Consider the following 10,146-nt stretch of genomic DNA (forward strand, 5'->3'; position numbering starts at 1 on the left):
GGACGCGCCGGCCGCGCGCGGGGCGACGCCCGCGGCGCGGCGGCGCGGCTGCTGCTGCGCCGGGCTCGCGAGGCTTGGCTGCTGCTGACGGCCGGAGATGCTGCTGAGGCTGCCGGCTCTGCTGCAGAGCGGGCCCACCATGCTGCTGCTGGTACTGCTGCTGCTGGGGCTTGTGCCACTGCTGTTGCTGCTGGGGACGCTGCTGCTGCCCAGCCCCCGCCGCGTCGCACGGCCACCAAACACCGGCCGTGCGGCATCAAGGCGCCGTGCTGCCATGTGCCGACCCCGCTGCATGAGTGTGTGGATATTGCACCAGATAATCAGTGGCCATGCATGCACAACAAAGCGGCCCCAATGTCAGCACACAACTGCAATGCTGATTACACGGCTGCAATTTAACAATAGGAAATGCTGATTGGCATGCCCGTGATGCGGCGGCCCGGTGCAAATCGATGGTTGCGCGCAAGCAGCAAAAGGATGCGGCGCGCTAGCGGGGGCACACCATTTGGAGCGTCCCTGTGCCAGCGCCTTCAAGCCGCAAAGAAGAAGACCTGAGCGTTGCGTTCGACGCGTTGCAGCCGTCCACCAGTGAGCTTTTTGCAGCTGCTCATGGACCACACCGGTGCCATTCGACTTGCAATCATGGCTCACGCACCTCATGCCTGCCGCGACCTGTCGGCCAAACAAATCTGTGCCAAAATTCCTCTATCCGTGCTACCAGAAGCGGCCAGCAATGCGCTTGTGAGCCTGGCAGTGGCTGGGGGCTCTTCGTGATCGGTGCCGGCAACCTAAACTTTTTCGGAACTGCGCACTGGTAAATAAAATAATCGCTGAGTATCTGTTTGATGAACTGGAAGGTAGCTGACGGCATGGCAATGCAGTTGTTGTCTGACACCGCTGCTGCTTCGCTAGGGCAGTGCTTGCGGGGCAGAAGGATGCTGCTGTAGCTCAGCCCCACGGTCGATATGGCCCCTTAGAGGCCTGAATTTGTACAGTTCAGGCCTTGCATCAACGATGGCCTACTGGGGTCCAAGAGCACGCGGTCAACTCGCCCAGCGATGTGCCGCTGCCCAGTCAACTGCTGCCGATATTGGCTGTGATCCGCGCAGAGTGCAGAACCAGCTGGAATCGCCTGGTCTTGCGAAACTTGAAACTGTCTCACCGCGCAGCCAGCCTTCACCTAAACTCAAAGGAGAGCCACCGGTGGCATTGTTGCCAGGCAGATGCACATTGCTAGCACCAACTGTACCAGCAGCGCACGCCCGTGGCTGTTTGGAAGCGTGACGTAGATAAATGTTGAGTATTGGCACCAACTCTTGAGCTTGTGCACTGATTACAGGCTCTAGTGACGAAAGTCGACGCCCCTGCTTCGCGAATGACGCGCCCAACGCGGGCGTTGCAAGGGGGTTCGAAACCCCCGCGCAGCTGGACTGGCTGTTTGAAGCACGTCGGCGCCTACACCTGGCAGCCGCAGAAGTGGACTAGAGGGTGGCGGCTTGCATATGGTGTGATGGCTGCTCTGACACGTCCAGGGCGCGCTGAGGCGATTTCTACCGGTGCATGACTAGCAGGGGAGGCGGCGCTCAAAGTGGGCCAGCGCGGACACGCCCAGAGATCCAACTGCCCGCTTCCAGCGTATGTTATAGTCTTCAGCGTTGCACGCATGACACGTACACCGATAGTGTACAGTACGGGGCGCCTTGCGAGTTTCTTGACATTTTCTTGCACGCGGCCCCTATCGAAGCGCAATGCTCGGCTGGAACGCACTGAGGGCTACATGCCACGCCATGCGGCATGGTAGCTTGGGGATGTGCCCGCCCTATCACCTTGGCGGCCCCTCCTCACTATCTGAAGCGCTCGCAGGCGCCGCCGCCGCAGCAGTCCCACCAACCGCGGCGCCGCGTGGCAGCCGCGGCGTATACGGGGAGTCTCTTGATCGGTCCGAGGCCAATAAAGCCGACTCCTTCTACAACACCACCGGTGGGCCGCAGGCCGCAGCTGTGCAAAACGCTTGACATGCAGAACTGCAACAGAAGTCGCCCGGCACGCACAGCACACCCGTCACGCATACGAGCCTCCGCATGGGCTCGCATGCCGCACGCGGCGCCGCACGCCATCCCCCTCTCACCTCTCCCGCCCGCCACATGGCGCGGCGACAGTCGAGACGTATGCGCAGCTGCCCATCACGCCGCTGGCGCTGGAGCACCTGCTGGCGCGCGGCCGCAGCGCGGCGCTCGACGCCGCCTACGTAATGGAGAACGCCAGAGACGTGCGCCGGGGGCCAGCCATTCCGCTGCCGCTGCCGCAGCCGCCTGGGGGATCTCGGCCCTGGGACTGACTAGGTCGACCCCCTGGAACAGCCAAGGCACGTGCAGGAAATGGGCGGCGCCCCTGCCGCTTCGGCGCCGAGGAAACCCCCCCCCCACACACCACTCAGCTTCGTATGGCGGCGGCGGCGGCGGCGGTAGCGAGGCTATTACTCTAATCTCCTTGTTCCGCTCTGCACCCTACATATGGGAGTCAATGGCTGTGCCTGCGTTCCATTCGCCTCGCCACTGCTGACCATTCAACGAGTCGTCCCGCCTGCCGCTCCCCCCAGGTGCAGCGGGAGCTGCCGCGGCGCCTGGCCAGGCGGCTGCTAGACCTGCAGCTGCTGCCCCACATCGTGGTTACTAACCCCCATGTGCGGCGCGTGTACCACGCATACTTCCAGTTGAGTCGTCTGGGGTGCACAGGCTGGGGGGACCAGGCAGCCCGGTGGGCGCCCGGGCCGGCAGCCACCACGGGGTGTGAAAGGCGTCGCTGCAGGAAGCTTCTCAATGGCAGGGGAACGGCCATGGCTGGCTGGCTGGCGGAGCACCGGGGGACCGCCAGGTCTGTTTTGACTTTTTCAAACACTGCACCAAGTCTGCAGTGCTGACGTCATCGAATGTTACGCCCTCCTGACCATTCGCGTGGCACCGCGCTGTTGCGTCACCCACCTTTCTCGCCGCCAGCGCATTTGAGACGCTCAGGCAGCTGCCGCCAGTGAGTCACCGACAGCTCGGGGCGCCGCCTCCGAGGCGCTGCGCAGCCCTTGCACTCGCTGCTCTCGCCCGCGCCTGCTCCTCCTCAGCCCCTGCGACCCCCCTTCTCAACGGTGCCCCGCACTTCTGCTAAATCAAACCCAAACGCGCCAATTCCCACCCATGCGCTGCTCACCGCGCGCCCCTCCCCGCCATCGCCTCGACAAGACCACCCCGGCCCCTCCCTCTGCCCCTCAACCATCACCCAACCGACGTTTCCTCCCCGCCCCGCCAGGTCAGCAGCCCCCAGGAAAACGTGGCGTTCTGCACCCTCCTGCGCCGCCTGGTGGACGAGCACGCGCCCATGCTGGACGCGCTTGCTCAGGGCCTAAAAGAGGCCAAGGCGCGCGCCCTGGTGGGGCCGGCGCTGCAGCTGGACGCCTTTCTGGACACTATGCTCCGCAGCCGCATCACGCGGCGCGTGCTGGCGGAGCAGCACCTGGGGATCAGCGGGGGCGGGGGCGGCGTGGTGGAGGGGGCGCTGGGGGTGGCGGACGCGGCGGAGTTTGCGGGGCAGAGGGCGGCGATGCTGTGCGCGGAGGTGGGTCGTGGGGGGGACTTCGTGTGTGGCAACAGGGGGAGTGGCTTGAAAGCAGTCTGAAAGCAATTGGGGCATCCTGTAAGGGAGGGGCAGGAGGGTTTCTTTGCGCAGGGGGCGGCAATTGGCACGTGCTGTGGGGTGGGGGCAGGGAGGTGCACAGGGGCCGGCAGGTGGTGGAGGTGTGTTGTTGCGTGGTGGGGGGCGCAACATTTTTGTGGGTGCCCCGGCGCGGGGGCGGGGGCAGGGCGAAGTGCTGCCGCATGGATGCGCACGGGCGGCCAGGGCTTTGCCTTGCGCCCTCTCCCCTCGCTGTGCTAGGGCTCCCTCAGCCTGGCCTGTGCTGCTCAAAGTCACCTCCTGCACTCAAGAAAACAAGTTGCAGGCCGCCGTCATTGGTTGTCGCAACACTTCCACCCCTGATAATGCTAATCCCCTTCCCCCCTCTCACTCACCAATGTCACAGGTGTATGGTGTGGCTCCCGAGGTGCGCGTGTCGGGTGACACCCAGGCCGTGCTGCCTTACATCCCATCACACCTGGATTACATGATGTACGAGGTTAGGTCATTATATGGCCCGGGTCAATGGGGGACGAGGCGCGTAGAAAGTACAAGGGCTATGGGGTCGTAGGACGATTGGCTGTGGAGGCATGATGTGTGGATGGTTGTCAAGGTCTGAGGGTGTGGACAATCGTAGGCAGCCGCTTCTGGAACGGCGCGGCCCAGGCGGCGCGGCGAGGCCCGCTTACGAGGGGCTGCATGTTGGGCAGGGCCCACTGGACGGAAACCCCCCAGGAGCGGCATGTGACGTGCCCTGTCTGCACGAGACAACCCCGACTGCACCAGTCAACGGCCCCCGCTGCTCCTTTTCTATCATGTTCACCCTTGCTGCATGGTGTGCCAAGATCTGTTGCTCACATGTTGTTGGTTGCCACAACTACATTGACCTATTCTGTCCGACCCCATCCGCCCCAGGTGCTCAAAAACGCAGTCCGTGCGACCGTGGAGCGCCACACCGCCGGCGGCCGCGCGCCGTCGCCGCGGCTGCCGCCCGTGCTCGTGCGCGTGTGTGCGGGCCGCGACGCCCTCTGCCTGCGGATCAGCGACGCGGGGGGCGGCATTCCGCAGGAACACCTGTCCTCGGTGAGGCGGCTGCGCCCAACGCAGCCTGTTCTGGGAGTAGACAAATTTTGGAGAATGGGGAACGGGGCCAGAGCTATTTCAGCTGACGTTGTGTCAACTTGCCCGACGGCCCGCCACTGACATGCACGACGCCGTCGCGTCTCGGCAACGAGCGTGTCTTTCTCTCAGACACAATTCATGTTGCTGACGTCTGCCTGCACACCAACATCAACTGTTGTCAGTGATCAAAAATCAACCCCCTGATTACTCTCAGGTGTGGGCCTACGGCTTCACCACCTGCAGCGACACCGGCAGCAGCAGCGGCGCCAACAGCGGCAACAGCGGCGGCGGGACGGACGGGGAGGCCCCGGCTGCGGACGCCGCCGCGGCGCGCCCAGGCAGGGGCCTGGGCCTCGCGGAAGTCTCAGAGGCGCCACGTCAGCGCTACAAGCTCGCCGGGCTCGGTTTTGGGCTGCCGCTGTCGCGGCTGTATGCGCGCTACTTTGGGGGCGACCTGGCGCTGCAGAACCTGCCCGGGTATGGGGTCGACGCCTACCTCACCCTCAAAAACCTGAGGCACCTCTCGCGCGACTGGTCGGAGCGGGACCACTCTTGAAGGGCTCCGCTTCTTGCACCTGCTACAGCGGCGCCGACGTTCTTGCTGGCTGTCGAACTGACACTTCCAAACTCAACTCGAAATATGGATCAAGTTCGTGTTTGATAATCATGATTGCTGTGGTTGCGATGAGAGTCAGAGTGTTGTGACTACAAAATGCCTGCCTAACCCCTTGCGACCATGTGTAAAAAGCAGTCGCCTTACAAAACATCTCAGGCACTCTCCATGCGTGAAGACACCTCTGTGCGGCGCCGATGCATGCATCGCGCATGCGCTCATCACGTCTGCACTTGTGCAGTAGTGCCAAACACACGCTGCCACCAGGCAGCCGGGGTCCGCCGCCGAGCGAGCAGCACACCTCAGCTTGTCCCAGTCACGTTGCCCAGCTTTGTCAATCGCTGCAGTCGCTGCCGCTGTCGCTGCCACCATCCGCCGCCGCGGCCGCCGCGGCTCCCTGCAAGGCGCCTCGCGCCGCCGCGCACTCCGCCGCAGAGCTGCGGCTGGGCATGATCAGATTGCAAAACAGCAGCTCAACCAGCCGCCGTGTGACATCCTCGCTCAGTCGGCGGCGCGGCCGTGTCGCTTCGCGGCTCCGTCCCGCCGCCTTGCTGCTGACTGGGTGACCGACGCGCCCGCTGCCAGCGCTGCCGCCATTGCAGCCATTGCCCTCTGTAGCCTCCGCCTCTGCCGCGGCTGCGGTCACCAGCAGGCGGGCGTGCGCCGCGTCCAGCGGCGACCGCAGGTCCAGCCGCGGCGGCGCCTGCTGCCAGGCGGCCGCGAGCGACGCTGCGAGCCGGCGCGCGTCGCGGCCGGCCCCACATGCACCCATTTTGAGGGCGTAAAACGGGTTGTCAAAATCACCTGCCCCATCACAGCTGCTGCTCTCATTGCACCCAAACAGCACTAGATTGTCAACAGGGACCGCAGCCTGCAGCCTACCCGCGATCTCGCGCGGCGCCGCCACCACCAACCTGCAGCCGGCGCCGGCGCGGCCCGACCGTGTCAAAGCCGGCGCCGCGACGCGCGCGCACAGGCGGGCTACGACCGGGGCACTGGCCTGCACGTCCGACGCCAGCACCGCCAGGATGGGGCAAACGTGAAGCGGGCCCGCTGCACTGCTCTTTGCCAACAACAACTCCAGAGCCGCTTCCGCGGCCGGCGTGCACAGCATGACTGTGCACCCCCCGCCCATGTCTGCCTCGGCGCAGGTCTGGCTACTGCTGGGCGGCCGCGCAGGCCCACGCACGTGCATCGCCGCCGCGGCTGCGCAGACAGCCGCCAGCGCGTACCCGCCAGTGCGCCCCTGGACCAGCAGCGCGCAGCCGTTGGGCAGCAGGGCCAGCGCCTCCATCATGCGGCCAGACAGCCCCTGCCGGCTGCTGTCTGCGCAGCCGGCGCCGTCCTCGAGGCTCTCGCCGCTGTCGTGGCCTCCGTCCGGAAGCTGCCACACGGACAGCTGCTGCTCAAACCGCCTCACCAGGGTGCCTGCTGCATCAATCGGCGCGTCTGGCTCCTCGTCGGCCGCAGGGGGGGCATGCGCTGTGATCCGCGGCGGGCTGTCTCCCCCTGGCCTATCTGCCACACTGCTGTTGCCAGTGCCACCCAGGCATCCAAGCCCGACGCCGGCCGGCACGGGTGCAAAAGCAGACGCTGCGCATCGCAGCACCTCAGCCAGCACGCGCTCCGGCGGCGCCGCACCCCCGCCTGTGCGGCAGCGGCCGCGGAACGCTCGCCACGCGCCCGCGGCGCGCGCCGCGGCGGCGCCCCACCGCGTTAGCAGGCGCGCGCGCAGCTCCGCCTCGGCTGCAGCGAGCCGGGCGGCGCGGAGGGCGGCGTCGGCGCGGCGGGCGAGGGCCGAGGCCAGCAGGCTCTCCAGGTGTCTGCTTGGCTGTGAGGTGTCAGCCTGCGTCATGTTGGGGGTTCAGGGTTGAGTGAAGCGCCTTTGCCAGTGGACCCATGCTGCGAAGACTACCTGCAACAGCTGCTCCTTGCTCTTATTGCAGCCACTTGCTCAACTCAAGGCTGCAAAGCGCAACGGCCGCCCGGACAACGCACAGACGCAGACATCTGCCCTTGCGGCTGCCAGTCCGGAGAGCTTGAACCAGCGCAGAGGCCATCAGGCGTACCGTGTGCAAATCAACAGCAGCTGCACGTCGCAGCACAGAAGACTGGGTGCTGCTGCCCCTGGGACTGTCCCGCCCACGCACCTCTACCAGGCTCCGCAGCAGCCCCTTGCCGCGCTCCCGGGCTTCGCCAGCCGCCTCCGCCGCCGCTGCCTGCGCCGCGGCCAGGTCCCGCAGCGCCCTGGGCTCTAACAGCTGCAGCAGCAGTCCGAGTATCCTGTCGGCCAGCGCGTCCGCCGCCCCAATTGTATGAATGGCGTCAAGAGCGGGGGCGCCGTCTGCATGCCTCTGCTGCTGCTGCTGCTGCTGCTGCTGCTGGCGGCGGCTCCCATCGTTCCTGATATCCACCAGGCAGCACGCCTCAAGCAGGCCGTCCGCCCACGCCTCGTCGCCGCTGCCATTTCCTCCGCCCCGACCCTCCACGTCATCCGCCGCCACCGCAAACACCAGCCGCTGACGGCACCCCCAGGGCACGCAGCCATGCTCCGCATCGTTCGACCCCGCCTCCGCGCCCCGCAGCAAGCACAATGCGGCGTCGCGTCCACCGCCGCCGCCGCCGCCGCCGCTGTCGTTATCGGCTGCGGCTGACACGTGACACTCCTCTGGCCCCGACTTATAGCATCTGCTCCCGTCTTGTCCCTCGCATCCCGCCACACCAAGGCTGCGCCGCCGCCGCCGCTGCTGCTGCTGCTGCTGCTGCTGCTGCTGGTGCTGCTGCTGTCCTCCTGCCATCGCCCAGCGACGACCGGCCTCCTTATCAGGGCCCTGTCGCATCAGCCAATGGTGAGCAGTGATCCGCTCAACGAAGCGTGCCACAGCGCCAGCCAGCAGGGCCGCGCGGGCAACGCGCACGACCAGGCTGCTGCCGCGCCGCAGCGCCGCGAGCGCCGCAGGCTCTGCTGCCAGCAGCTCGCCGCCAACGCCACATGCAACTCCACCGCCGCCGCCGCCGCCGCTGCAGCCGCCAGGGGGTGCAGGCGCCGCGCCGCCCTCATCTTGGATGCACTGCACGACGCCGTCTGCTGACACGCCCACGACTTCGATCGTCTCCCACCGGCCGCGGCCGCCGCCCACCGAATCCATGCTGCGAAGCAGCTCTGCAAGGCCCCCCTCGCCCCCGCCCAGCACGATTGGCGGCCGCCCCGACGCCTCGGCCGCGGCCAGCACCCGCATGAGCGCGGCAGGCGGGCCCCGGCCGCCGGCCAGACCAAAGCCGGAGATTGCCAGCAGGTCTGCACGCGGAGGCTCCAGTCCCAGCAGCTCGGCAACGCCGACCCGCGCAGCGCTGTCTTCCCCATAACCTGTGCGGCAGGCGTCGCTGCCGCTGCCCTTGGGCGCTGTTGGCGCCACGGCCGCCTCTGTCGAGGGGAACCCGCGCCCCGCCAGTGCGACCGCCCAGCGGCGCCGCGCCGCGGCTCGGCCGTCCGTCGAGGCCTGGTCTCCATACTCCAGCTCGGCGGCCGAAAGGACGCAGTCCCCCAGCAGCAGGGCCATCCGCCGCGCCAGCGCCTCTGTCTCCGACCCCCATTCCGCGCGCAGCTCGTCAAGGCCCCGGCGCAGAGTCGCCGCCGCCGCCGCCGGCGCTGCCACGCGCTGCAGGGCGCTCCCGTCGCCGCCTCGCGACCCCAAGCCTGCCTCGCACGCAGCCCCAGATGCGGGGGCGGCATGCTCGCATTCGGCCTGTGCAGCCAGCCTGGCGGAGAGCTGCCCCACCCTCTCCATCCCCACTGACAGCGCCGGGCGGCGCCGAGCGAGCGGCCCGCGCGCGAAGGCGTGCAGGCGCACGGTCAACGCTAGCACCCGCAGCGCCGCGGTCGGCGGCGGCTGCTGCGCGTGGGGCGCGCCTGCTGAGCACTTATGCACGCCTGAGCGCCGCTGGTGCCCCTGCCTGGCTGCACTGCTTTCCTCTGTGACGATGGCGGCGGCGCTGCCGCAGGAGCAGCAGTCCACTGCCAGGCCGTGAATCTCGGCCAACGCATCACACAGCTGCGCAGTCGCCTCCTGATGCGCAGCCTCCAGGGAGGGCGGCGCTCCTGGTGGTTCCGCCGCTGCGTTCTTGGGTGCGGCTATGTCCCGTTTGTCGCTGCCCTCTGCTCGCTCCGCTTCCTGCTGCTGCTGCTGCTGCTGCTGCTGCTGCTGCTGCTGCTGCTGCCTCCCCCGCCCCGCGTCCTCGACATGCGCCCGCAACGCCGCCTGCCCGCCGCCCCCTGGCGCCAGCAGCGCCCGACGGCAGTCGGCCGCCAGCTCAGCGGCCGTCTCCTGCCCGAGCGCAACCTCGTAGCATGCGCCCCTGCCCGCAAGCCTCGGAAAGCGCGTCCGCAGCTGCGCCAGGCTCCCGGCCGTCCCGACCAGCAAGACGGCGCGCAGCGCGCCCGCGCCAGCGCGTGCGCAGCGCGGGGGAACGCGTGCGCCGGGCGCGCCGAACAGGCAGCGTTGCAAGAGGCTTAGGGTTTCGTCGCAGCTGGCCGCGTCTGGTCCCACCAGCAAGACAAAGGGATCCACCTTGTGGCAGACCCCTGCTGCAGGCTGCAGACCAGATGAAGGACAGCTGCCACCCATTGCTGAGTCAGCAGCGCCGGCACCCACCTCTAGCGCCCAGCTCGCCGCGGCGGCGTCCGCCGCCGCGGGCGCCACGCGCATCGCCGCCGCCGCCGCCGCGCCCGGCGCGTCCACGCGCCACGC

General features: G+C 67.6%; 3 protein-coding genes across 3 annotated transcripts; 1 reads left to right on the forward strand and 2 right to left on the reverse strand.

Annotated features, from left to right (window-relative positions):
* Window positions 1-27: 27 nt before the first annotated feature.
* MNEG_10110 (hypothetical protein) lies at window positions 28-276 on the reverse strand (the record flags this gene model as incomplete). The annotated part of the gene is made up of 1 exon (XM_014041416.1): window positions 28-276. A coding segment is annotated over one exon (249 nt), but the record flags the coding sequence as incomplete, so codon positions are not given.
* Window positions 277-3,369: 3,093 nt separating this feature from the next.
* On the forward strand, window positions 3,370-5,341 carry MNEG_10111 (pyruvate dehydrogenase kinase; the record flags this gene model as incomplete). The annotated part of the gene is made up of 4 exons (XM_014041417.1): window positions 3,370-3,606; window positions 4,070-4,162; window positions 4,579-4,746; window positions 5,000-5,341. 4 exons carry the CDS (start codon window positions 3,370-3,372, stop codon window positions 5,339-5,341), a joined length of 840 nt encoding a protein of 279 aa, XP_013896871.1.
* A 391-nt stretch (window positions 5,342-5,732) lies between these two features.
* On the reverse strand, window positions 5,733-10,104 carry MNEG_10112 (hypothetical protein; the record flags this gene model as incomplete). The annotated part of the gene is made up of 2 exons (XM_014041418.1): window positions 5,733-7,244; window positions 7,549-10,104. The coding sequence occupies 2 exons, from the start codon at window positions 10,102-10,104 to the stop codon at window positions 5,733-5,735; spliced, it is 4,068 nt and encodes a 1,355-aa protein (XP_013896872.1).
* Window positions 10,105-10,146: the final 42 nt, after the last annotated feature.

This window comes from Monoraphidium neglectum (assembly GCF_000611645.1).
Source record: "Monoraphidium neglectum strain SAG 48.87 unplaced genomic scaffold scaffold02183, whole genome shotgun sequence".
Taxonomy (NCBI): domain Eukaryota; kingdom Viridiplantae; phylum Chlorophyta; class Chlorophyceae; order Sphaeropleales; family Selenastraceae; genus Monoraphidium; species Monoraphidium neglectum.